General features: G+C 34.6%; 4 protein-coding genes across 4 annotated transcripts; 2 read left to right on the top strand and 2 right to left on the bottom strand.

Moving 5' to 3' along the window:
- Positions 1-8,422: 8,422 nt before the first annotated feature.
- LOC145600169 (putative receptor-like protein kinase At3g47110) lies at positions 8,423-9,438 on the bottom strand. Its single transcript, XM_081656068.1, has 2 exons — positions 9,157-9,438; positions 8,423-9,024 (listed from the first exon to the last, which is right to left on the bottom strand). Exons 1-2 carry the CDS (start codon positions 9,263-9,265, stop codon positions 8,615-8,617), a joined length of 519 nt encoding a protein of 172 aa, XP_081512194.1. The 5' UTR covers positions 9,266-9,438; the 3' UTR covers positions 8,423-8,614.
- On the bottom strand, positions 9,274-11,278 carry LOC145600324 (wall-associated receptor kinase-like 14). Its single transcript, XM_081656239.1, has 3 exons — positions 10,561-11,278; positions 9,377-9,813; positions 9,274-9,288 (listed from the first exon to the last, which is right to left on the bottom strand). The coding sequence occupies exons 1-3, from the start codon at positions 11,276-11,278 to the stop codon at positions 9,274-9,276; spliced, it is 1,170 nt and encodes a 389-aa protein (XP_081512365.1).
- A 1,442-nt stretch (positions 11,279-12,720) lies between these two features.
- On the top strand, positions 12,721-15,864 carry LOC145600323 (uncharacterized). The gene is made up of 2 exons (XM_081656238.1): positions 12,721-15,370; positions 15,470-15,864. The coding sequence occupies exons 1-2, from the start codon at positions 12,721-12,723 to the stop codon at positions 15,862-15,864; spliced, it is 3,045 nt and encodes a 1,014-aa protein (XP_081512364.1).
- Positions 15,865-16,823: 959 nt separating this feature from the next.
- Positions 16,824-26,627, top strand: LOC145600322 (uncharacterized). Its single transcript, XM_081656236.1, has 9 exons — positions 16,824-16,829; positions 19,235-19,291; positions 19,395-19,442; positions 19,819-20,783; positions 21,822-21,893; positions 21,993-22,082; positions 22,157-22,206; positions 22,306-23,187; positions 23,290-26,627. The coding sequence occupies exons 1-9, from the start codon at positions 16,824-16,826 to the stop codon at positions 26,625-26,627; spliced, it is 5,508 nt and encodes a 1,835-aa protein (XP_081512362.1).
- The last annotated feature ends 426 nt before the right edge of the window (positions 26,628-27,053 follow it).

Here is a 27,053-nt window from a genome sequence, read left to right as displayed (position 1 = left end):
TGTGGAATGGTTAGTGTATATATGGTATATAAGCTCTGAAAGAGAGATTTTTTTTAGGGTTTATGGTGTTCAAGTGAAAATCAAAAGGGTTATTTATAGCAAATGAAGAAAGAATAACTTAAATAATGCATTATTTGGTGATGATCTTGCGATTTTGACCTCCTTTTGTTTGTTTTTGTATTGCTATTTTATATTTTTTGCTATATAGTGCAACCAGTGACGGACCCGGAATTTCTAAGTGAGAAGGGGCCAAGATTATACCTACGTATTACATTTACTTTAAAAAAAATTAAAAAAAAAATTAAAAAAAAAAACCAAAATTTGTTAGCTACAAGACTTGATCCCTTGACAACTTGCATACTATCACATAAAAAAAATAAACTCCTCTACACCAAAATTAATGACAATTAAAAGCAAATTTAATTAATATCTTGAGCCAAGGGGGAGGCAGCAAGGCCCCCGCCAGACCCCCTGGCTCCGCCCCTGAGTGCAACTTTACACACTGCTGATCCATGGAGAATGATGAATTCTTTCAATAACGTGACATGCAATCGATGATATCGATTATAAATTTCCACAAATTTATAGTAATTAGGTCTTGTCTAGTTCACCTTATTTTTACTTATTTCAGAAAAAATAGATTCAGATTGGATCAGATTAGAAAAAATAAGTTCAAACCAGATCAGATCAGATAAAATAAGTTCAAATCAAGTCATCGTTTTATGTGCAGTTTTTTGTTGCTAATTATCTTAAATTCCGTAATGAAAAAAATTATAAAAATTCCATATTAATAAAATGCACATTGTTACAAATTAAATCTAACAAGACTCCACTTGATATATTTTTTCCTTATAGATTACCGTACACTTAAGGTCAAAGTATGGTCAAATTAGACAATTAGATTAGATCAGACCAGCTCAGATCATGCCAGACCAAATCAGGCCAGATCATATCATACCAGACCAAATCAGATCAAATCAGATCAAATAAATTCAGATAAACAAAAATAAGGTGAAACAAATAATCCCTAAGTGACAAAATTATAGCAAAAAGTCAAGCTTAAGTTGGATAAAATCACTAGCAAAAGTGCAATTATTAGTGGGTTAATTCGACAAAATTATAATCGAGTAATAGATTAAATGGAAAGAGTTTTACACTAAACTTGTAATTGGTTGGATAGATTGTCTTTTTACGAATAGTAGTTTGATAAAGTTTTGTCTTCATCCCATTTAGCTGAATGGGTGATGACTCGATTATACAGTAAAAAAAAAATAGGAAATATATAATTTATCATAGGACAGTATCAAGTCAATTTAGGTTTATTTATGGTATTAAATAAACTACAATTTAACTTAGGTCCCGTTCACTTCAACTTATTTTTTTTGCACTGAAATTATTTTTACTGAAACAAAATTATATTTGAAAAACTTAGGGCCTGTTCATATTTACTTAATTTCAGTTCAGTTCAGTTGAGCTCTAATCAGTTCAGTTCAGTTCAGTTCAGCTCCAATCAGTTCATGTAATACCCCGTATTTTCATACGTATTTTCCTAATTAATTAATTAAGGATTATTTTATAAAAAGGGTATTTTAGTAAATTTATTATTTGGAGCCAAAATAATATTTGAATCTTGGCGTCAAAAGAATTTTGAAAACTAATCATTATTTTGGATAAGATTTATTATCCATTTATCTTATTTTAAAAACCGGATTATTTACATATTTCGGATATTTTAATAATATTTTATAAATTAATTATTATGGCCGAAAATTCCCATTTATTTAGCTAGGAAATTTGGATTTTCTATGTATAGAAAATATGATTTTCTTAGTTAATTATTGGTAAATAATTGGTATTTTAATTAATTAATTATTTATTTAATTATTCTATATTATTTACACAATTATTTTTATTCCTTAAACCGAGCAAAATCTTCCTAAATACTAGTAAGGAAATCTCCTATTTTCCTTAATTCTAATTTTCCATCTTTTTAGTATCCAATCATCATATTCTCTTGCCTTTTGTTCCTCTTGATTATTCCCCAAGTAATTCTAATTTCCTTATTATTTTTCATGACATACATACCTTCCATATTCAATTATACACAATCCCTTCAAATATCAAAACTTTCCTTAAATCTTTGCTTACTTCTCCAAGTAATCTCTTAAACCCTAATTACCATAATTCTTTCTACATTTTCCTACCATAATTCATGCTCATACTAGCCTATAAATACCCCTTCATACCTCTCACATTCTTCACACCAATTCTCTTCTTTTCTTCTCCTCAATTTTACACAAATCATCACGTTTATCTTTGAAGCCAATTTTCGGGCACTTCTGGTCAGTTTTTGGGGTATTGATGTTTCACAAAAGATTGTTCCTCTCGAAAAATCCTTGAGGTTAGACTCAAGAATCACCCAATTCGGAGTTATATCAAAGGTGTTATAGCCTCTGCAAGTTCTGCCTATTCTTTCCAACGCAAATCCAATACTTCTCTCTTTCTTTTTTTCTTATCTTTTCTTCTTCTCTTCTCTTATTCAATTATTATTATTATTATTATTATGGGGGATTTATAAAAAATTATTATGAGTATTTTTAATTATATAAAATCATATTTTAATGATGTTTATGAGAAATTAATTAAAAGGTTCATGTACATATAGTTGGGGATTTTTAATTATTTGTTAACCTTATATTGATTAAGGTTATATTTATTTGTAGGGTGTGTTCTATCAGGATTCTTGAGGTTCTTTTGGTGTGTTTTCCAAGCAAGGATCAAGGTACGTTAGGTGGCTAGATACCTTTGAAAGTGATTGGTTTGAATAACATGTTTTATATGATTTGATTGGTGATTGAATTAAATTGATTTGAATTGTGATTTTGAAATAAAGTATGTTTGGAGGTATTGATTTTAATTTTTGTTTTAATAAAAGTATTTTGAATGATTGATTTTTAAATATGTTTTGAATGGTTTGATCGAATTACTTATCATGTTTAAAGGAATTGATTTGAAAAGTTTATTGAATTAAATAAAAGCTTTCTCAAGGAAGAGTTATTGATTTTGAAATTTATTAATATGAGATTTTATTCTCAAGTATTTATTTAAGAGGTTTTGATTTTGAAAGTATGTGGAATTATTAAAAAGGAGTTTGAATTATATTGGATTTATTGAACCATTGAAATATTATTATTAATACTTTATAAGCATGTTGGTAATCCCACTATGCGGATTTGGTTTATTGATAAGACTATGGACTTTGTATGACCTAGTCTTTCCTCAAGAATAGCCTTGTAATATAAGGAGACTAGCTTTGGGGGTGTGCACACTTGGGAGAGGAATTGGATTTAAAGAAATTGGTTCAAAAAGGAAAAGGATTTGGTTTATCAATTATTTTGAATGTTGAATCATTGGAATTGGTTTTGAATCATGAGTTTTGGAATTATTGGATTATTTATTGGAATTGGTTTCAAAAGCATGTTTGCAAATAAATTGAGTTTACATTATCTTGCATTTATCGTACATAGCATATTTTGCTAATCCGTATTTCCTATTTGTTTTGGTTCGCCCTGTTTACCGTAATGGTAAGCAGTGTTGACTATTTTCAGGTGGAGTCATGAATGAGCATATGGGAGTCCCGGGATTTGCTTCACCTAGTTTAGGAATGTTGGTCTTGTGTTTATTTAGATTACTCATAACAATGTTACTATTTTTATAAGTATTAATAAAAGAAAGTTGAGTTTTCCGCTGCAAAGTATTGGTTTATTTTAGTAAGTTTGAGTAGCCTTGCGTAATCACGCGGCGGTAATACGCCCAAGTCTATCTCTACGGTATAATTATACGTATTATACTGGTATTTCCGTAGAGGGAGATTTGGGGGTGTTATAGTTCAGTTCAGTTCAGCTCCTAATTTTCCTCTCTCATAAAATATTCATTTCAGCTTAATTCAGTTCAGTCCAGTTCAGTTCAGTTAAGCTCCAATCAGTTCAGTTCAGTTCTATTCAGCTCCAATCAGTTCAGTAAATGTGAACAGGCCCTTAAATTATTTTTACTGAAATCAAATAATTTTTGCTAAACTTAAATTATTTTTACTGATTTTCTAAGAAAATTTGATTCTAATAATCCTACCTTTGAGCGGTCTTTTTTTTATTAATCCAACCTTTTAATTATTCTACAATAATCCAAGTTTTGGGGGTGTTCTATTCTATTAGGCCAAACAGGTCACTTAACCTATGATAATAAGTCACCTGTCACATGTCGCATTTCCATCTGTTCAAAAAATATTTTTGATTTAAAAAAAAAAGTTAAAGTTATAAAAAAAAAAAAAAAAAAAATTCTTCCTTTTTTTTCCCAACCTCTTTATCTTCTTCCTCCCTTCCAAACCTCCATGGAATGGCTTCATTTCTGGCCAGACCTACACCCACCACACCTCTACCTCCGCCAGCAAGGAACCCCACCCCACCTGCCACCACCCTAGTTGAAACCTAGAAACACGGCACCCAACCACCTCTAACCTGAACCTCGAACCCAGAAACCCCCACCCAAGTGATGAAACCAGATCGAAAACCCATACCCCATTGCCGATTTTTGGGTGTTTGGACTAGTTTTCGTGGTGAATCTTGTGGGTGTTGGGACGAATTTTGCCCAAAACCATCGAAAACCCGATCGTCTTCCCTCTTTCTCTCTTTGTTTTAATTACCCTCCATTTGCAAGAAATTATTGATCTTCAAAACCCTAGACCCCTAATTTGATTAAGATTTTGCAAGATCAAGAATGGAATTTCTTCAAGAACTCAATGGTTTCAACAAAAATTCAATCGAATTAATTTAAAAAGCACGATTTTGATTTAGAATTTGGGTGTTTGTAGGTGAGGCGTGGCTGGGGGGGGCTGGCCGGAATGGTTGAAAGAGAGGGGACGGAGTGGCCGAAAAAGGGAGTTCAGGGCGAAGGGGGAAGGAGTGGCCGAAAATGGGGGCTGCTGGTATCAATGAAAAAAGGGAAGGCTAATATTCAGTTTTTTAAAAATTTAAAATAATTGAAAATAAATTGAAAAAATAATTGAAAATGAAAAAAAGAAAAACAAAAATTAGGTAAAGACCATGTAGAAGGTCAGCTTGACCTAATAGAATAGAACACCCCCCCCCCCCCAAAGCTTGGATTATTGTAGAATAATCAAAAGGCTGGATTAATAAAAAAAAATGACCGCTCAAATGTTGGATTATTGGAATCAAATTTTCCGATTTCTATAAAAATTCTTCTTTAAGATAACTGAATTTTACTGAACTGAACTTATTTTTACTAAACTGAAATTATTTTTATTTAATATTTTTTTTGTAAGGTAAAATGAACAGGGCCTTAATGTTTTAAAATATTGTATGATTTTTTTTTTTTGTAATGATTCTTGTACAATCGGTCTTGTACAATCATCAAAATGAAAACAAAATACCTATGAGTGTACGGTACACCCGGTGTATATAACAAATTCCAATTTGGCCTGACTACATATTTCTCTCTTGTCATTTTTCAACCCCTCCTAACCAATACAAAAACAAATTTTAAATTAATGCAGACTTTCATTAATTTATTATAAGATATGTTAAAGTTACTTTACAATTATTTAAATTAAAGTTATCCTTATATACTACAAAAGTTAGCGTGTATTTTTCTAATTTTAATTAAACCTTTATAAACATTATGATATATTTGATTAATTATATTAGTCTTTCATATATAACATGTATCTATTAGAAAGTACATATTAAAATACATTCAAACCAATAACAAATTAAAATCCATCTTTTATGATATCATCAATATCGGAAAATATATGTGCGATATATTTTCCGTATTAATCTTATTAATATAAGAGTATAATATATTCAGGTTTATTTTATGTTAAGATATTATTTATAGAATATAATTTTAGGATTCATAGTTATGATCCTATATTTTTTAGGAAGATTATTTCCTATCTTATTATCTTAGATTTTGTATATAGATTAATAATAATCAAGCAATACAATGTCATTCAGTTTTCTCTTTCACCTATTTATCAAGGTATCATAGCCATGTTTTTTTTTTACGTAGGTATAATCTTGGCCCCTTCTCACTTAGAAATTCCGGCTCCGTCACTGGTTGCACTGTATAGCAAAAAATATAAAATAGCAATACAAAAACAAACAAAAGGAGGTTAAAATCGCAAGATCATCACCAAATAATGCATTAGTTCTTGGATTTCACCCCTGCCACTAGATTTAGGTGGGATAAGCTTTTAGCCAAAATTACATTAAAAAATAAAAATAAATAAAGATTCCGATGTGCAAATTTTTTGGTTGGTATACGTGATTAATAAATCAATATATGATAATTTTTTTGGAGTATGTGAGTGAGTTTTCTACCGTAATACATCTCTATGGAGATGAACATTTGGCGTAATAGTTCTCTCTTTCACCCTAATTTATTATTCTTTAAGGGATTAAAGTTACTATAAGAATTGTCAAAGATACTCTCAAATTAATCGACTTACATTTAGATTAACATAAATCCACCTTACACAACATATTAGAACTAAAAAAAAAATGGAAATAGTATTGCATACTTGATACTTGCATTGATTGCAAAGGTGGATATAGGTAGGAGCCACTAATGGAGTAGGTAGAAACTTGAGGAATGCAACTCTTGTTTATTCTTAATTTTTATGAGGCATTTGGATCGACACTCAAACACATGATTCAATCACATATAGCTCCTAAGAAAGATTACCTTAGATATCCTTTGAGATGTTCTCAACAATTGGTGAACTTCAGTTATAATATGTAAACCAAAAAGTATAGATTTAATTTGTTAAAAAGAACTTTGATGGATTTCTATCGTTTCAAATATTTTGAATTGAATAGCAACATGTTAGATATTTTCAAATGTATAACTAACCAAACAAAGACCATTGTATTTATGATTTACTGGAATGTTCACCTTAGGCCTTAAAGCCGTCAATTCATTATTCATCTATCATTAGTGCTGTCAAATTTCAAACCGAAACCGTATTACTGTCCGAAACCGACCGACCCAAATGAGAACCGAACCGATTAAAAATCGATTTTTTTGAAACCGAAAACCGACCCGAACCGTATTTTAGTAAACCCGAAATCGAATCAACCCGAATAATGTTAAACCGTATAAGAACCGAACCCGTTAACAAACCGAACCAAATATAAACCGAACTGAAAGAAAACCGAACCGAAAAGAACCGAACCGTATCAAACCCGAAACCGGTTCCAACCCGAAACCGTTCAAACTGGCAAAAAAAACCGCTTACACCGAACTGTTAGCAAACTGCTACCCGTTTGCACCGAACCATTTAAAACCGAACTGGTTATAAACCGAACCGTTTATGAACCAAACCGCTTCTAAATCGAACCGTTTACAAACTTTTTTATATAATTAAATGGATTTTTTTTTGACGGGAATATAATTAAATCGAACCGTTTACAAACTTTATTTTTTGACGGGAATATAACTAGTAAGATCAGTATGACTAAACTTGAAACTGAACATAATATGTATTTATAAAATCAATGAGAATTTGTTTATAATATGATGCCTAAATATGAAATGATTAGCGACTTTATATAAAACTTGTGAACGCAAAAGGTTAGCAAGTACTATCAAATTTCAAACCAAAACCATTTAACTGCTTGAATCCAAACAACTCGATAAACAATTTATTTTTTGAAACCGAAAATCGACCCGAACCGTAATTTAGTAAACTTGAAATGGAACTGATATGAATAACGTTAAAGTGGTTAAACCATCGAAGAACCGAACAAGTTATAAAATGAACCGAAAAAGAACCGAACAAGTTAAAAACTGAACCGAAAAAGAACCGAACCAGTTAAAAACTGAACCGAAAAAAAACCGAACCAGTTAGAAACTGAACCAAAAAAGAACCGAACTGTTTCTAACCCGAAACCGTTTCCAACCCGAAACTGTTTGAACCGGGATAAAAACCGTTTACACCGCACCGTTAACAAACCGCAACCCGTCTGCACCGAACCGTTTACTACCCGGACTGTTTACAACCCGAACCGAATTTAAACCTCTTAAGAATAAACCGAAACCGAATCAAACCAATAACCATTTAAACCGAACCAAAACCGACCCGTGAGACAATTAAACCGATTCCAAACCGACCCGATTAAATACCGAACCGATTTCAAACCGAACTGTCAAATCGTTTTGACAGTGCTATCTATCATGCATCCGTGTGTATGTGATGCATAACCTCTAAGTAGCATATACAAGTAACTAACTAATCTTCTTGAAAAATGAAAGTGATATTAATAAGAAATATATTAATATTTCTAACGAATTATTCTATAACAAATACCTCCAATTGATGCATATAGAATTTTGAAAAAAAAAAAAAAAAAAATTCATCAAAATCTTGTGGGAAACTGATAAATTAACTACTAACAACAACCGGATAATCATTGATTGATCACTTATAATTGGTTGATCTAAGACATTTCATTTGCTTTCGTACTAGGCAATACTTACGAAACAATCTCAGAGGTGATTGCATTTCTAATAAAACACCTCATAGCTGCTCCAAATTTTAATACATGTATCGTTTGATGATGCGCAACTCTTCAAGAAAAGTATCCTTTGTTACTTTTAGCTCTTTGATGGCATCTTCGATTTTTATTCGATTTTGTGGTGAATCTACAGAACATTTTAGTCCTACCTTAATGAGAGATTTTATGCACTTCATTTTACAGACATAAGTTGCCGAATTTTCATCTTGATTCCCATTTCCTTCACCATCATCACTATCATCTAGAAGCCTAGGGTCAACTACCCTGGACAATCGGTCAGTCGATAATGCTTTCTTTGCATACTTGTGAAGGTCTAAACCTTCCTCGAACATGTCAGCTGTGGGAGATTCAGCAACCATCATTTCTATCAACACAATGCCGAAACTATAAATGTCACCTTCCTTAGACACTCTGCTTCCTAGGCCGTACTCTGTCCCAATATATGAAGAACATAAGAAAATGTGACATTATTTTGTTAAATAATATGTACTACGTATTAATAATGATGCATCGTTTAAGAAACAGAAGTACGAATTAGTTAATAAGTAAGTCATGGAGTTACCGGGAGCAGCATATCCAACAGTCCCTTTAATCGCAACTGAACTACTAATACGTGAACTTGATTGTGAATGAAACCTTGCTAACCCGAAGTCTCCAACATGAGCAACCATGTCATTGTCTAGGAGAATGTTGGCTGGTTTGAGGTCGCAATGAATTATTGGAATGTTACAACAGTTATGCAAATAATCCAGTGCACATGCTACATCAATCGCAATGCTTACTCTTTGAAGGAGGCTTAAGATATTCTCAGTATGTTGAACATTGTGAATCCATTGTTGAAGATTTCCATTTGGCATGAACTCGTAAACTAATGCCTTAAAATCATTGCCTTGAAAGTCAGTACTCGAGCAAGCAGTAATGATCCTTAAAAGGTTCCTGTGACGAATATTTCTCAACACTTTACACTCTGCCATAAAGCTTTTTGTAGCTCCTTTGAGATCAATGCTGATGACTTTAACAGCTACAATCACGTTTTTATTGTGTTCGAGGTCAAGGACTCCTTTATAAACCGAACCAAAATGACCTGCACCAACTAAGTTTTCTTCCGAGAATCTATCTGTTGCTTTCAAAAGCATGTCATAAGATACTTTTAAGAAGGGCAACTTCAAGTTCAACATTGATCCTTGAGATATCTTGTTCTGTTTTCTCCTATATTGAACTAGGAAATATATTAATGAAAGTACCACACCAACCAAAGAAGCTACCATGATAATTAAGGTGACTACCGAATGTAACTTGTGCCGCCTTTTGGACTTGTTGGTTTGGCTATCCGGCAAATGAAGCTTATCCCCACTATAACTTTCTTCATTTCCAAAATATTTCTCTCCATTCAAATCCACAAAAATTACCATATATTATATTAGAACCTATCCTAGACTACCAATTTCTTAGTACTAGCAACATTTCTAATAGACTACGGGTCTGTTCTCATACGTTGAAATTCAGTTCTGTTCAGTTCACTTCAACTCCTAATTTCTTCTCTTATAAAATATTCATTTCAGTTCAGTTCAGTGCAGTTTAGTTCAGCCGAGTTCAATCAATGAGAACAAGACCTACCATTTGTTTTTTAGTACTCAAACGCACTGACTTACATTATGGGACTATGTGTGTTGACTTGCAATCTTGTATTATGGACTACTTAAAAAGTATTCCTTATTTGATTGGCTGTCTATCCAACCACTTGACAATATTTAATGTCAAATTATGATTAATCAATAAGACGGATGTTAACTCATTAACAACTTCACATCCTCATCAAGCACTTTATAAACTTTAAATTGTTTTTAAATTTAATCACAATGTATTAGCGATTTAACGTTGATAATAATTCAAGGAATTGAACTATTGACCAAAGTAACATGAAAACATGATCGAAATCTTAATAGCAAAAGATATTAGCACTAACCGTTACGGCAACCCTCTCCGTCGATAAATCCATCACCAATGAAACCCTCACCACACTGACACCGGAAACCGGAAGCTCCGGCAACTTGAATACAACGAGCCTTTTCATGACACCGGCACTTCCCATTAATCCACCAACTAACCTGAACCGCCTCGAACTCAAGCCATGTATCAGGGTTACCTCCAGAGACAAAACTGTCAACAACAATCGACGAATACAATAAATCACATTGACTGTCAGTGACATCCTCGTACCTCAGAATTTCACCTTTTAAAGTACCGTTCTTCGAATCAAAGCAGCTCATACTCTCTATCTTCGAACCACACAATGCAAACCTGCTTTCCAACAAGCTCGGTGGTATCATGCACCCTGTAAACGGCTTGACGCAGTTCTGTAGAAGTATACCGTTGAGATTGGTTAAAGCGTAGTTTTTCCCGAAAAGATGTCGGATTTCTGATATCGGACGGCTGCAATTTGGAGGGAAATTGAGTATGATGGAATTCCATGTTATGCTTCGGATATCATAACCTTTGAAAAACATTCTACCGTTGGATTTGCAGTCCAACTGAAACTCGCAATTTTCGGAGAATCCGAAAGGGTACTGTACTTTTGTTCCTAAACATGATCTGCTACTGCAGTTTCTTGAAATCTCAATTGCTTTTATTGCTGATATGAAAGTCGTCAAAAGGATCACCAAATTGTAGATTATAATCTTCATTTTAATTCTATCTACATTTTTTTTTTTTTGCGGTGGTTTGCATTTTTCTAATTTTTGTCAAAAGAACAAAGACTTGATTTTGCTATGGTGTTTTGAAACTTCCAAAATAAAATAATTTTGTCCCTATTATCATTTTATACGTGTATTTTAAAATTTTGATCAAGACAAGTTAATCGTTATTGTTTGCCATAAGATTTGTTCTCTCTTTATTTATTTATTTCTATTTTATTTTGTTTATTTATTTATTTTTTTTTTTTTTTTTTTTTTTTTGAAAAATATCTCTTTGATTTTGTTTTACTTAAAGTGGGGTTGATGAGTGAAAAAATAATCGAATTATTAATGACGAGTATTATGGTGGTTAATATATGCATTTGTAACATAGAACAAATCCAAAATTTTCCTTAAAAAAAAAAAAATAGAACAAATCCAAAATAACAAATTATAAAAACTACTCTATTATTATCCCATATATCAAGAAAAAATATCGAACTAATATAGTTGAAATCAGAAACCTTAAAGCTAGGTCGATCTTAACGAAGATAGGATTAGAAAATTACTTCTCTAAGTGAATGATTAAAAAAACACTCAAATTAATTGAAATGGTAATGTAGCAATAAATAGGTATTCCCTTTGCAATTTACTAGTCAATATTCATCATCAATAAGAATTTGCGATCATATTGGATATACTTAATACAAGATGCATGGCACATGGCCCATAAAAGAATATTTAGAATGGTCTGAACAGATGGGCCTTTTGGGGAATGGACCTTAATCAGTGATTAATACCACCCAATGGTCCCAATGTTAAAATGTCCATAGCCAATTACTATCGCAGCCAGTCAAAGTCTTCGGTATCATCCCAAAACTAAACTTACCTTATATCACTAGCTAACAAATAAAAATGTTACTTCGTATTAATTTAATTATATTATCAACCAATGTATGATATGATACAAGTACAAAAATTACTATTGGCAATCTCAACCCGGTGTGTAACGGCAGCTAGGGGAGAAGAAAAAAGAAAAGAAACTAAACTTACTTTTCAATCTCTCATATTAGTCGTATACTAAAGAAAATTTTAGGATCATGATTTCTCTATGTCCATACAATGAAAACGAAGTTATTCTGTACATTTATTATAAATTATAATCCAATAATGTGAATTGTATTACCTTCCTTTTATAAAGTCATCTTTGTTAATTAACAATAACAATAAAGTGTTGTTGCATTTACTTTACTAACCACGTCCTAGTCTACATTCTGTTAATTAGTAGTTGTCGTGTTTGATTGCTCTTTGAATTTCGTCCATTGTATAACATCCAATATGCATTTTACTACTGTAAAAGCTGAATATTTTAAATTCATTTTGATACCATAAAACACCAAGCTAGGCACTATAAAAATCCATCAAATAGCCTTCATTTGTGATATATTAGAGCCATGAATATCATCTGCCCATCTATATTCATTTTAATCACCCATTGCTTAAGCCTTTTCGGCTCGGTCTTGTCAAGTAGTAGTGACGACCTTGTTGCACTCTTAGCCATTAAGTCTCGAATTACTCATGACCCTCATGGAGTTTTAAACTCTTGGAACGACTCTCTTTCGATTTGTGAGTGGCAGGGTGTCGCTTGTGCCACCAAGCTTCCACATCGAGTCATTGGCTTAAATCTTCAACACAACGATTTGGTGGGAACTTTATCACCTTATATAGGAAACTTAAGCTTCCTAAACAATATTTCCTTAGCCAATAATACTATTGGAGGGTATATACCGCCTCAAATAGGTCATCTCACAAATTTAAGGTACCTATCTTTAGAGAACAACACCTTTGAAGGCCAAATACCGGCCAACTTATCGCGATGCTTGAACCTCAAGACACTTCGTCTAGGAGGCAACCGGCTTACAGGAATCATTCCATCTCAACTGAGCCACTTATCTAGCTTAAAGGTTTTATCACTTCATAAAAACCAACTCATGGGTGATCTTCTCAACACAGTCGTTATGAATTTGACATCTTTGCGACAACTGTCTGCATCATTCAATTCCTTTGAAGGAAGCATTCCACACAATATTGGAGCAATGCTAAAAAATTTAACTTTTCTTAGTATTGGAGAAAATAAAATGTCAGGTACTATTCCTCCTTCCTTTTACAATCTTTCTAACCTTCAAGTCCTAGATTTGAGCCTTAATCAATTTCATGGAACTCTTCTCCCGGATATCGGGTTTCGACTTCCTCAGCTCACCATATTCCACATAGGTAATAATTCCTTCCATGGAAATCTCCCATCTTCTCTCTCAAACCTTACTCAGCTTGTGGACTTAAGTGTCTACTCTAACAACTTCACAGGAAAATTCATATTTAGTGCTATAAATATGCCTAATTTGGAAAGTTTAGATGTCTCCTCCAACTATTTAGGGACAGGAGAAGTGGGGGACTTAAGTTTTCTACAAACTCTTGTTAATTGTAGTCAATTACATTTTTTACAATTAAGTTCCAATAATTTTGGTGGGATTTTGCCAGATTTTCTTGGTAACTTGTCCTCTAATTTGACCGAGTTAGATTTTGAACTTAACCAAATCTACGGAACCATTCCTATAGGATTGTACAACCTCGTAAACTTAGAGCGACTAAGTCTCCAAGGAAATCGACTAACCGGACATCTTTCTCCTCTAATAGGAACAAAGTTAACAAAATTACAAGCCTTTAATTGTATGAATAATAATCTCCATGGACCTATCCCTTACTCATTAGGAAATTTATCGCGATTGAGTTGGTTGTACATGGGCTATAATAACTTTGTAGGTATGATACCCTCAAGTCTAGGAAACAGTACAAATTTATTATATGTGTCACTTAACCAAAACAACCTCACTGGAGCTCTGCCTCCTCATCTATTCCATGCTTCGATGATAGTTGAACTAAATTTGCACCAAAACCGCCTACAAGGAGGTATCCCGGTGGATATTGCTCAACTGACAAATTTAGTGGCATTCGACGTATCAGAAAATGACTTATCCGGCGAGCTCCCTAGTAGCCTCGGTAGTTGCATTAGCCTTGTTGGACTATTTATGGGAGGGAACAATTTCACTGGGCCTATCCCTCAATCCTTCAAGTCTTTAACTAGTTTGAATTACTTGCAACTATCTCATAACAGATTATCTGGCCTAATTCTGAATTTTTTGGCTAACCTTTCATTGATGACATTAGACTTATCTTATAATGAATTTGAAGGAGAGGTCCCTAGAATTGGGGTTTTTGCCAACTTAAGTGTCATTCTAGTTGATGGGAATAGCAAACTTTGTGGTGGGATTTCTGAGCTTCATTTGCCTAGATGTCCGAAAACAAATGGAAGAGGTAGATTGTCCGTTGCTGTGATCTTGATTATTGCAGTGGCTTCGTTGATTGTTGGTGTATCGATAGTGGCATTAGTATACTTCCTGCTTTGTACGAGGAGGAAATCCGATAAACTGTCTCAGAGATCACTGTTTAACATGGAGCACTTCTCAAAAGTATCATACGCCATGCTTCTACAAGCAACAGACAATTTCTCGGAAGCAAATTTACTTGGTGTTGGCCATTTTGGTTCTGTTTATAAAGGAGTTGTTGATATCGACGGTACTATGGTTGTGGCTATTAAAGTTATCAATCTTGAAAGGGAAGCAGCTACAAAGAGTTTCATGGCCGAATGTGAAACATTGAGAAATATTCGTCATAGGAACCTTCTTAAGATTGTCACTGCTTGCTCGAGTACTGACTTTCAAGGTAATGATTTCAAGGCATTGGTTTACGAGTTCATGCCAAATGGGAATCTTCAACAATGGATTCACACCGATCAACATGAGAGAACTTTAAGCCTCCTACAAAGAGTAAACATCGCGATTGATGTGGCATGTGCACTAGATTATTTACATAACAGCTACGACGTGCCTATAATTCATTGTGATCTAAAACCAAGCAATATTCTTCTCGACAGTGATATGGTTGCTCATATCGGAGACTTTGGATTAGCAAGATTTTATTTAGATACAACTGCAAATAATAGTAGTTCAATTGCTGTTAAAGGGACTACTGGTTATGTTGCTCCAGGTAATAACACAACCATAATGCTTAAGTAGTGAAGTACTAAATTTTATGTGTTAATTGTTGGACATGTTTCTCACCTTAAAATGTTCTGTTTTTGGACAGAGTATGGCCTAGGAAGCATAGTATCTAAGGAAGGTGACGTTTACAGTTACGGCATTATATTGTTAGAGATGATGACCGCAAAAACTCCTACTGATATGATGTTTGAGGGAGGTTTTGACCTGCATAATTATTCAAAATCGGCATTATCTGAGCAACTAATAAACATAATTGATCCAAGGCTGCTGGATGATGGTGCTAGTGCAAGAAATGAGAACAAAGATCAAAAGTTGGTAGGAAATGACAGCAGTAAAATGAAGTGCTTGAAATATCTCATTGAAATCGGAGTAAAATGCTCGGTGGAAACACCACAAGATCGAATGAGAATCGAAGATGCTATCAGAGAGTTACAATTGATAAGGGACATCCTTCTTACAAACTATGCGTCCCCTGCCTAATAAACTTCAAGTTACATTGTATTTTATTCTTAATCTCGATAGTCTTCTTTTTTTTTTTCAACCACAAATTAAACATTCAATGCATGGTTCGTGCAGACGGATGCACGATCCACATGGTGCATCTCTTCAAAAAAAAAAAAAAAAGCGGAAAGAACTTGCATAGAAATATAAAGAACATTTTGTTTAAGTGAAAAGAACATATCATAGAATTAAAGAACATTGTATAGAAATGTAAAGAACATTTAGTTAAAGTGCAAAGAACATGTTATAAAATTGTAAAGAACATAATGTGCAGTTAAATAATGTTCTTTATCTTCATGTTCTTTGATTGTCAGAATAATGTACTTTTATTTGTGACATATGTTAATTGTTTATTTTGAAATGTTTTTTGTATTTTGTCTTTAGATTATGGTGGTTGAATAAAAATAATATTATTACATTATGTTATCATAAGAGGTGATAAAAAATTTGGGTCGGGCTGGGCCTTAACATAATATCTTGTGACCATAAAACCCGGAAAATGTAGTGGGCTTTTCGGGTTTTTTTCGGGCCGAGTTTGGATTTTTTTAACTAAAAATGCATTTTTTTTTTTTAGGCTTGTCTAAACCCGCCCTATTTTCAGGCTGGATCGGGTCGGGCCAAAGTTGATCACCTCTAATTATCATATTTTTAATTAATACTACGGATGTTCTTTAGATATATATAAAGAACATGAAGTTAAATGTTCTTTTTTTTTATATAATATAGGTATTGTTCTTTAGAAAACAACTATATGTTCATTACAATACAACTATATGTGATGTTCTTTATAAAATAGCTATGTGTTTTTTACAAAAGAGATGTATGTTTTTTACTGAACAACGGAATGTTCATTCTGCGCAATTTTAAAGAGAAAACGGATGCACGGAGCATCGTGCATCCGCCTCCATAGAAAAAATTTCATTAAACATATAGGTCAAATGCAGGTAGGTCATGTATTGTATTACAAAACATTGACAATATATTCCATAAAATCAGATTGTGTGCACGTTTTTTTTTTTTGTTTTTTTTTTTTTAATAAATATGCTGTAAGCAATCTAATATATATATATAAAGGGGAGTTTTTTCCCGAGTTTTTAGAGAGCCACGTAGGATCTAATTTTCTTAGTGCGCCACGTAGGAGTATAAATCTTAGTATTAGCCAATTAAATAAGAGATTATTATAATATTTTATAATTAAATAATTCAAATGCCACGTAAGCAAAATTGGCAAATGAGATTTTTAAATTTTTTTCCGAGTTTTTAGAGAGCCACGTAGGATCTAATTTTCTTAGTGTGCCACGTAGGATTATAAATCTTAGTATTAGCCAATTAAATAAGAGATTATTATAATCTTTTATAATTAAATAATTCAAATGCCACGTAAGCAAAATTGGCAAATGAGATTTTTAAATTTAAATTAATTAAATATAAAATATTATCTTTAGATATTAGGAATTTTATCTAGATATATAACCAATTTTAGCACATAAATTAAAAAAAAAAAATCAAAAAACCCGTACATTGCACGGGTTTTATCTAGTATAATTATATAAATACAAACTTCCGTGAGGTGGAGAGTTGGTGGCGGTGTACATAATTTTCAATTTAACTGAAAATTTAATGTCATTTGTTTGGGGTGCTTTTTTTAAAAATCATCTCAAAGTTAATGTCTGATTATTTAATAAATGACTAACCAATTATATCAAAACATGTCAAGTTAGGGGCGGATCCAAGGGAGCTTACCCGGGACTTGGCTTGCTCTTTGCCAAAAATGAGTAGTATTAATTGTTGTGATAGATAATCCATATTATGAGTTGTTGAGTTGATTTTATATCTTGAAAATGACATTGCAGATTTCGTAACGGACGTTTCAACAACAATTACAATTCTAATAAGAAAAAGGTTGATACTCGTACTATCAATCTCAACATAATCATATAGTGTTACCATATATATAATCTATAAACCATATAAAAGTTCAACTCAGGCATCACTGTTCACTAGCAACAGTGCCTTCTCAATGAACAGTGAAAACGTGAGCTATTACACTCTTGCCCCCGATGTGAAAAACTTCCCAGTTTTGCCCTTGGTTGTGTTGACTGGAATTTACTTGCCTTGGTGGTTTTCCTTTTACTTGCATGGGTGGGTTTATGTGTCTTGTCGTGTCTGACTGTCAGGGAAGTTGAATTTTTAGGTTTTTTTTTTTTTTTTTTTTTTTTTTTTTTTTTGTGTTTTTTCCCTTTTTTTTGTTTAAATTTTAAAAAAAAACAATAAGAAAGTACATTATTTTTTCCACTAAATGGCTATTAAGAGTTGACTGATTTGTGATTTTGGTTTTTTAATTTCGGTAATACATGATTAATTTATGTGTGTCATGTCACTCAATATGATTATGTTAGTGTAATTGAGTTTTGGGTGTGTTGCATGTACGGGCAGTTGGGTGTACTTGCTATTACTGTTTCACTGTTTGGACTGCCTAGGTCGGTGATATTGAGATTATTAGCTTAGTTCATTTCTCGTTTATATATATAGTTAGATATAGAAATTTCCATTTATTTGTGGTTTGTGTGGAGGATTTTGAAGTAGCTGTGATCATCAGCTTTGTCTCTGTAAGTGCAATTTGCTCTGTTGTTTTGTTTCTTTTTAATGTTCTTTTTTAAATCTCGTTTATTTTATGCACTGGTACTTTATTTTGTGTTTTCCTTTTTTCTCTTTTTTTCTCTTTTTTTTGTTTGCCACAATTAATCGTGAAATTATAATTATATAATGGCTTGAAAGAATTGCTTGATTTTATCGTGGGAATACGTTGGTGTGCATTGTTGGTCGTGCATTAATGTTTTTGGGTAGTGTTTTGGTTCTTTTTAGAGGATCCTTACTTTGAGATTTGTATGTTTCTTGCTTCTTATATATGTTGTATGGCATTTTAAGTCTATTTCATCTGTGTATGCTTTTTGTTTTTTGTTTTGTAAAAAAAAAAGGGAAAGGTTTCTCCGGGTTTTCTCTCTTTGCTTCGTATTGATTGGAGTTATGAAAAGTAATTTGGCTTGACAGATTGTATTTATATGGTGATGTGTATTGTTAGTTGAATGTTTTTGGGTTAGTTTGGGTAGTGGATGCATTTTTTTTTATTAGTTAGTTGCTTAGTTTGTTTCTTGTATTTGTTTCTTGTAATTTTTCAAGAATTGACATATGCTTGCATGATCTGTCTGTGATTGAATCCAACTGTAGTACTTAATTGTGTGTTGTCTTTTAACTTTGTTTTTTCTTTTTTTTTCTGTTTTTTTTTTGTGGGTTTGGGGTTGGGGGTGGGGTTTGGGGTTTTTCCTGTGTTTCTTGGTGTGTGTTTCAGGTGCGTTGGAAGCATTGTGGATCTTTTTGTCGGTTTTGGGTGCTGATCGTTTTCCAGGTGATGTGTTCTCTGGTGCATATTTTTTTTACAGTCTTCTGTTCTTACCTGCTATTTAGTTTGTGCATTGCAGTGTGTACTTCTGTGTTTGTGGTGTATGTAGGACTGCTGGCGTTCTGGTTTTAATAGCTTTGTGTTTGTTGGTTGGAAGGTATTATGGTTGCCTTTCATTCTGTTTTTGGTGTGCTGTGTGTTGTTGGGGTGTTTATGCTTGCTTTTTAGATAAGAGTTTGACTTTTTTTATTGAGTAGGTAGAGACATTGAATGAGAAAAGTAGATGAGGCCAAAAAAAAGGGTGTATAGCTGTTCTATGGCATTTTATCAGGTTTGAACAAGCAAAAGAATGGCATATAGTTCATTCTGTTTGATATAGACTTTTATGAAGGATGTTGAATAGTTTTTAAGGCTGTGTGTCTTGGAAGTAGTGCCTGCCATGGTTTTGCTATTTGATTGTATGTACTTGGGGAATGTCTGCTGTTGCTATGCTGCAGTGATTGCATGTCTAAATGTGGATGTTGCCATTACAGGTTATGGCTGCAAAACTCAACAAGGTTTATATCCCTTTTGAGCCCCTGTTGCTAAAGATAACTGCTTGGCTGCAGTTCCCAGCACCAGTTTATGGCTTCATAGATAGTGCTAGGAATAATGTCTGGGTGCAGGTTGTTCGACCAAACAGTCGATCACGTTTAACGTTCTTTGGTGGTGTTGCAACTACAGCCCAGGAATCCCGTGAAAGGGCAGCTCATAAAGCTGTTAAAAAATTGATGTTCCTTTTTGGTGTTAAGGTAGCTGACTTTACATATGACCAGATTAGGCTCCATGAGTTATGTATGAAGCTGTTTAAGAACAAATGTGCTGAATTGTTGCAAGAGAAAGGGAAATCTGTTAGGGCAGTTGCAGGGGAGAGCTCTGGACATAGCCTAAGCTTGGCCAATGTACATGTATCTATTGATTATGCAGAAGTGTTAGTGATCGTTGTGCGAAAAACGGGTGCATCTGTAACAACAATTGAGACTACTTGGGTGGAGGGACATGGCTTTGTCTCATGGGTTATGGTTAGTTGCCCCCGTAGTAATAGTGCAATGGAATGCATTTTTAGTGAGTTCTGTGCTTTAGCAAGCGCTGCTGAGCAGATGGCTTCGAAAAAGGCTGTGTTTTATTTAGCTTGTAAGTATAACATTGAGATAGTAGATGCTAATCATGGAGCTACAGCAAAGATGAGTAGAGAGTGCTACTTGCTAAGGGAGAGGTACTTAGTTCTAAAGGCACATCTTCGACGCCTGGAAGATGTTTCTCCACAAGGTGCTGTTACACCGTTGGTAGTTCGTGAGGAGAATGCAGCCCCAGTTGATGAAGGAACCTGTGATCCTGTTAGAAGCGCTCTGCCAGCTACTCCAGCTAAGCGTAAGAAGTTATTGCAAATGGCTCATGAAAAAGAGTTAGAGGTGGGAACCTCAGAACAGGCAGTATCTGGTTTGCTGGAATTAGGACGGTTGTTTGGCAGTTCTAAGTCTACTTAGTTGGATATGCTAGGGAATAGGGGATGACGTGTTTCATGTTCTTTTGTTGTGTATGGTTAGGATCGGTTGATTATTCCTTTTGTTTTGTATTATATTTTTGTATATACAGCGTTGTTAGGCCATGGGAGTTGTTGGTACTGTTCCTAATGCTGTTAGGATGGACACGGAGTGCTATACCCATGTCTGTAATGTAGGGTGTCTAAGGCAGCATATATAAGATTGCTGCTTCTTTTGGTGTAATGGGACTGAGGTTTTAAATATGTATGTAATATTCCTATATATGTAGTGAATTGTTACATTTTGAATTATATTATTTGTCGCAATGAGCATGTTGGATCATGTGTATTTATTACTGTTGTTGTTATGCTAATACTGAATATTTCTTGTGAGCTTTATGATCTATAAATGGAATTAAATGCATATTATTGTTCTTGGGATGCAGATTTCTAGCGTATATACTGTGGTACGAAATATCAGTGTCCTTGTTATTTCGTCTGGAAGTTGACGGCAATTGGTGGTGGCTTTGGTTATGGGTATTACTGTCTTCTCGTCTAGATTATGGTTTGAAATATTTTGTGTGATGCAGTTGGGTTCTGTTAGTGTATTTGTTAGTATGTGCTTCTAGCGCTTGTAGTTTATTCATTACACAAACATATTATGAACTTCGTAGATTGTCGGTATGGTATTCCACGTTTATCCCGTAAAAGTTGCAGCAGAATGAACAAGGCTTCCAGGGCATCTCAATTTGCAACATATAGGTAGCTTCTTTATGCATTGTTGAGACTTGTATGTATAGAGCCTTTTTTGATGTACGATGTGTTCTAAATAGTAAATCGAATTTGTTTCATGGTCAAATGCAAGTGGTCAACAAGTAGGACAACCTTCTTCTTCCCGGATTTCAAAACGAAATCGGCTTCTCAATGGGTCCTTGGAGTTGCAGTCTGATAGGTATTGTTATATATTTAGAGATGTTTGTCTTTTGTGTCTGAAGTTTTTCTAAATGCGCCTAGGTATGTGTGCAGACTACAGTCACCTTGTATACCTATTGTGTCTGCCAGTGAACTCACGCAGGAATCATTAAGGTACTGGCCAGTGTTTTGGAGAGTATATATGTTGTCTCTGCTTTAAAGGCAGATGGTTGTTTTGTTTGGTGTTTATTGTAATATTTTCACTGCATTCAGTAAACAGCAGGGACTTGAGAGGCTACCGAAATCACGTATGACTAGAAAAAAACGTAGTCTTGATGAAATGGCGGAGATACTGCCAAAGAGGTACATGATTTGTTAACTGGTGCTGTGTTTTGTCTACTTGATATTAGTTGTAATGTTGTTTTCCTTTTATGCAGTGGCCCAATGCACAAGAGAAAAAAAACACATTCTAAACCCAAGCCTCAGTGTAGGTTGCTGAGAGAACTGCTGTTTTTTCTTTATAACACATCCTGTATTATTCTGGGTTGGTTGCTCATTCATATGTATGGACTTTATATTTATGCAGTTGTTCCTGCTGCTATGTCTGGCCAGCCTGTTCCAATTGCACCTCTGAAATTACCGTCTCCTTCACAGTGTGTAAAATGTGGCGCTAAGAAGTTTGCTTTTGAAACTTTGAAGTTCTGCTGTGGTGATGGAGATATTAAAATTGCAGCAAATGAATACCCTTCAGAACTGAGACGATTGTTTACATCAAAGGATGAAGATGCGATTCACTTTCGAACTTATGCTAGGCTGTACAATAATCTATTTGCATTTAGTTCCTTGGGAGGGAAGTTCGGTGCAGGAACATATAAAGGCATTTATGTATTTAAGATGCATGGGCAGATGTATCATTTTGTTCCAAATTTAGTGCCTGATAATGGTGCTGCACGATATTTGCAGTTGTATTTTTATGATGGACAGAATGAGTCTAAAAATAGACTTAAATGTTTTACAGAAGTGAGACAAGACATAATTGATATCCTTATGCATGTTTCTCGGCAGAATCCATATGCAGTATTTTTCCGATCTCTGAGAGAAAGGCAGCTTACTGTAGACACGCGTATTGTTTTGAATCAGAGTACAGTGCTAGATCAGCGTGTCTATAATGCTCCTGCTGTGGATGATGTTGCGGTTATATGGCCTGAAGATGCATCATCCAGTCAGAGTTCTGGTCCTCATATCTTAGTATATGGAGACGGTGAAGAATCCCATAGGATATATCATAACTATGGCTGTTATGATCCACTGCAGTATCCCTTATTATTTCCTCGTGGAGAATGTGGTTGGACTCAGGGATTAAAGAAGTTGTCTCATGGTACTGTGAGACGAACTGTTCCATTGCCAGATCCTATAATGTCCTGTGCTGTACATAATGCTGAGGATTTGCTGAATGAAGAGGATAAGAGTAAGTGTCCATTTAGTAGCCTAAATGTACTATATGCTATATGTTATTGTCTATTGTTTAATTGATAGGTTATGAATAATTATGAGTGATTTTATTATGCAGGAGCATCTAAGAAGAACACTAGAGCAGATAAGTTCATCTCTGCAAGAGAGTACTACGCCTACAAGTTGCAAATTCGTCCTGAAAACCTGTTGTTGAGGGCTGGTCGGTGTTTCCAGCAATATATAGTTGACATGTATGTAAAAATTGAAAACACGCGCCTGGATTATTTCCGGAATAATCAGCAAAGTATACGGGCTGACTTATATCAGGGCATTTTAGACTCATTAGACTGTGGAGAAACTATTGCTCGTAATGTAGGACGTAGGGTTATATTACCCCCAACATTTATTGGAGGACCTCGGGATATGAAGAAACGGTACCTTAACGCTATGGCTTTGGTTCAGCGGTATGGCAAACCTGATTTCTTTATAACTATCACCTGTAATGCTAACTGGGCTGAAATAAAAGCAAAGTTGGCTCCTGGTGAAACAGCACAGGATCGTCCTGACTTAGTAGCAAGGATTTTCAGAGCAAAATTATTACTTCTGAAGAAAGAAATAATGGAAAAACAGATATTTGGTGAGGTTTCTGCAATGGTGTATGTAGTTGAGTTCCAGAAAAGAGGGCTGCCACATGCTCATTTCTTAGTCATATTGAAATCAGAGTGGAAAATGAAATGTCCTGCTGACTATGATAAGTTTGTGTGTGCTGAGATACCATCTGTTGGTGATAGCAGCTTGCGTAAAACTGTGCTTGCACATATGATGCATGGTCCTTGTGGTGCATTAAACCCAGAGTGCCCATGTATGCGCACCAAAGCTGGTACATTGGTCTGTAAAAATAAATATCCAAAACAGTTTTCAGATGAGACTACTAACAATAAAGATGGTTATCCTATCTACCGAAGGCGTGATACTAGAGATATGGTAAAGATACGCGGCACATATCTTGATAACCAATGGGTTATTCCATATAATCCTTATCTTTTAGCACTGTTTGATTGTCACTTAAATGTTGAGGTATGCTCAACTATTAAAGCAGTGAAGTACCTATATAAGTACGTATATAAGGGCCATGACAGAGTGTCATTTAATATAGTTCCTGGTGAGGACTCCTCTGTTGATGAAATTAAGCAGTTCCAATCGGGTAGATGGGTATCTCCTTGTGAAGCTGCCTGGAGAATATTTAGCTTTGACTTATTTGAAATGCACCCTCCAGTTCTACCATTGCAGGTACATTTGCCAAATGCACAGACTGTGCACTTGCATCCTCATGAGAGATTACGTGCTGTTGTTGCTAATTCTAAACGGTCATGCACTCAGCTAACTGAATTTTTTGCAGTAAATGCAGCCGTTGAGGGAGGTACAGGGCACCTATATGGAGAATTCTGTGAACATTTCAGATGGGAGGCAAGTACTAAGCAATGGAAGGAAAGAGTTCTGGATAGATTTTCTGTTGGTCGGTTGGCATTTGTATATCCTGCAGAAGGGGAGCGTTTTTTCTTACGCTTGCTGCTACTTAATGTCAGAAGTCCAACTTCATTTGAACATCTTCGAACTGTGAATGGTCATGTATATCCAACTTTTCATGATGCAGCCTTGAAATTAGGTTTAATTGAAAATGACGACGTTGCAGAATTAACATTGTCTGAAGCTTCAGAGGTGCAAATGCCAGATGCTTTGCGGCGTTTATTTGCAACAGTACTGATGTTCTGTGAGACAGCCGATCCACCTGCTTTATGGCTTAAGTTCTACCCTTTTTTGTCCGAGGATTTCAGTCATAAATATACTAACAATGTATTTAAAATTCATCAGTTAACCGTGCGCTCTATTGAAGGGTACCTTGAAGCTATGGGGAAATCACTGTCAGCATTTGGGTTAGAGCACTTGAATGCTCAGACCGATGTTGAGTTCAGAAGAACAAAGGATATTATTGATGCTCTTGATGCTCCTATCCCAGAAGAATGCCTTTCATGCCGGTGCAGGCTAAATGTTGAGCAACATGCTGCATTTTCATGTATTATGGAATATGTCATGGAAGGGAAATCGGGTGCTTTTTTTATTGATGGCCCAGGAGGGACTGGTAAAACATTTTTATACAATGCTTTGTATGCAGAGGTTCGACTCATGAACAAGATTGTTCTGCCAACAGCAACTTCAGGTATTGCTGCAGCGAATATTCCTTCAGGGCGCACAGCTCATTCAAGGTTTAAAATTCCACTTGATAGTGACGCTTCATTGGCTTGTGATGTTCCTAAACAAGGCAGTTTGGCAGCATTATTGAAGGAAACTACATTGATAATATGGGATGAAGCGTCGATGGCTAAAAAACACAATATTGAATCTCTGGATTTACTGTTGCAGGATGTATGTGATAATAAAACGATGTTTGGAGGTAAAATTGTTGTGTTTGGAGGTGATTTTAGGCAGGTGTTGCCAGTTGTTCCTCACAGATCAATGAAAGAGGCAGTGGAAACCAGTATTGTAACTTCATATTTATGGCCTAAATTCATCAAATTCAGATTGGTAGAAAATATTAGAGCTCGAGAAGATTTACCTTACTCTAAATTCTTACTGGCTTTAGGCAATGGTGAGTTACAGGATTCAGAATCTGCTTATATACAATTGCCAGATCAAGTTGCACAGTTTTGTGACAATGAAGAAGGTTTGGCTTCTGAACTGCTGAGAGCAACGTTCCCTGAAATGATGCAGGGTAATTTCTCTACTGACAGTTTTATCAATCGGGCAATTTTGACACCGTTAAATGATGAGGTGGATTCCATAAATGCATTTATGATAGAACAGTTTCAGGGAAGGTCTGTCACGTACAAAAGTTTTGACATCATGTTGAATGATTCGTGCAATATATATCCTACAGAGTTCATAAACAGCTTATGTCCAGGTGGAATGAGCCCTCATGAACTTGTGCTCAAGGAAAACTGTCCAGTTATCTTGCTGAGGAATCTGCTTCCTTCATCTGGTTTGTGCAATGGCACACGTCTTACCTGTAAACGTTTCTTTCCAAATGTCATTCAGTGTGTGATTGCTACTGGACAATACAAAGGAGATAATGTTTTTATACATAGAATTAACTTACGGCCATCTGCATCAGTGAATTATCCTTTCCAGTTTGAACGAAAACAGTTCCCTATCAAGTTGAGCTTTGCAATGACAACCAATAAATCTCAAGGTCAGACTCTAAATCAAGTGTCCATCCACCTGCCACGTCCGTGTTTTTCTCATGGGCAACTATATGTTGCTTTGTCCCGAGCTAAGAAAGCAAAAGATGTTGCTGTTTTTTATGCTAATCCTCCAGAACAGTATCCACCGAAAACTGTTAAGAATGTAGTTGCTTATGAGGTGCTACGACAAGCAGGCATTACTCAGGACAGTATATAGAAATCTAGGTAATAAATAACTCTTAAAAGATCAGAGTTAGGGAGTAGGCTTTGTTGATACAGTTTAAAACTGGGCATATAGGATATGCTTCAGCTGTCTTGCATTTTTGGGCTTATCTGTATGAACAGTCCATTTTATTGCTGGAAAATAGTCATTCTACATGCATTCATTATTTGAATTCATGTCTAGCTTAGCTTAAAATGTGTATGTTACAGCTTATAATGCCTGATATTATATATAATGGATCATACTGGACAATTATGTTGGAGCAGTAGCATTTGTATAGGAATGTAGTTCACAGTTATGCATTACGGTATACTACATGATCATCCATATCATTGTTTGATTCACCATAGGGTTAGTAAAAATGGTGTCCTCCCACTGATCCGAAAAAAGAGCAACAAATTGGAAATTGTATAGTACATA

This window comes from Chenopodium album, chromosome 21, assembly GCF_948465745.1.
Source record: "Chenopodium album chromosome 21, dcCheAlbu1.1, whole genome shotgun sequence".
Lineage (NCBI taxonomy): Eukaryota > Viridiplantae > Streptophyta > Magnoliopsida > Caryophyllales > Amaranthaceae > Chenopodium > Chenopodium album.
The sequence above is the reverse complement of the archived record's forward strand: the minus strand, read 5'-3'. Positions and strand labels throughout refer to the sequence as shown.

Bases quoted from the DNA above. Each gene is read 5' to 3' on its own strand.
- LOC145600169 (XM_081656068.1), bottom strand. From the start codon at position 9,265: ATGGTTGCTCATGTTGGAGACTTCGGGTTAGCAAGGTTTCATTCACAA. The intron at 9,025-9,156 runs GTAACTCCATGA...ATATTGGGACAG, and splicing joins TGTTGGATATGCTGCTCCCG to AGTACGGCCTAGGAAGCAGA.
- LOC145600324 (XM_081656239.1), bottom strand. From the start codon at position 11,278: ATGAAGATTATAATCTACAATTTGGTGATCCTTTTGACGACTTTCATA. The intron at 9,814-10,560 runs GTTAGTGCTAAT...TATATTTCCTAG, and splicing joins CGGAGAGGGTTGCCGTAACG to TTCAATATAGGAGAAAACAG.
- LOC145600323 (XM_081656238.1), top strand. From the start codon at position 12,721: ATGAATATCATCTGCCCATCTATATTCATTTTAATCACCCATTGCTTA. The intron at 15,371-15,469 runs GTAATAACACAA...GTTTTTGGACAG, and splicing joins TACTGGTTATGTTGCTCCAG to AGTATGGCCTAGGAAGCATA.
- LOC145600322 (XM_081656236.1), top strand. The intron at 19,292-19,394 runs GTGATGTGTTCT...TGGTGTATGTAG, and splicing joins GGGTGCTGATCGTTTTCCAG to GACTGCTGGCGTTCTGGTTT. The intron at 19,443-19,818 runs GTATTATGGTTG...TTGCCATTACAG, and splicing joins TTGTGTTTGTTGGTTGGAAG to GTTATGGCTGCAAAACTCAA.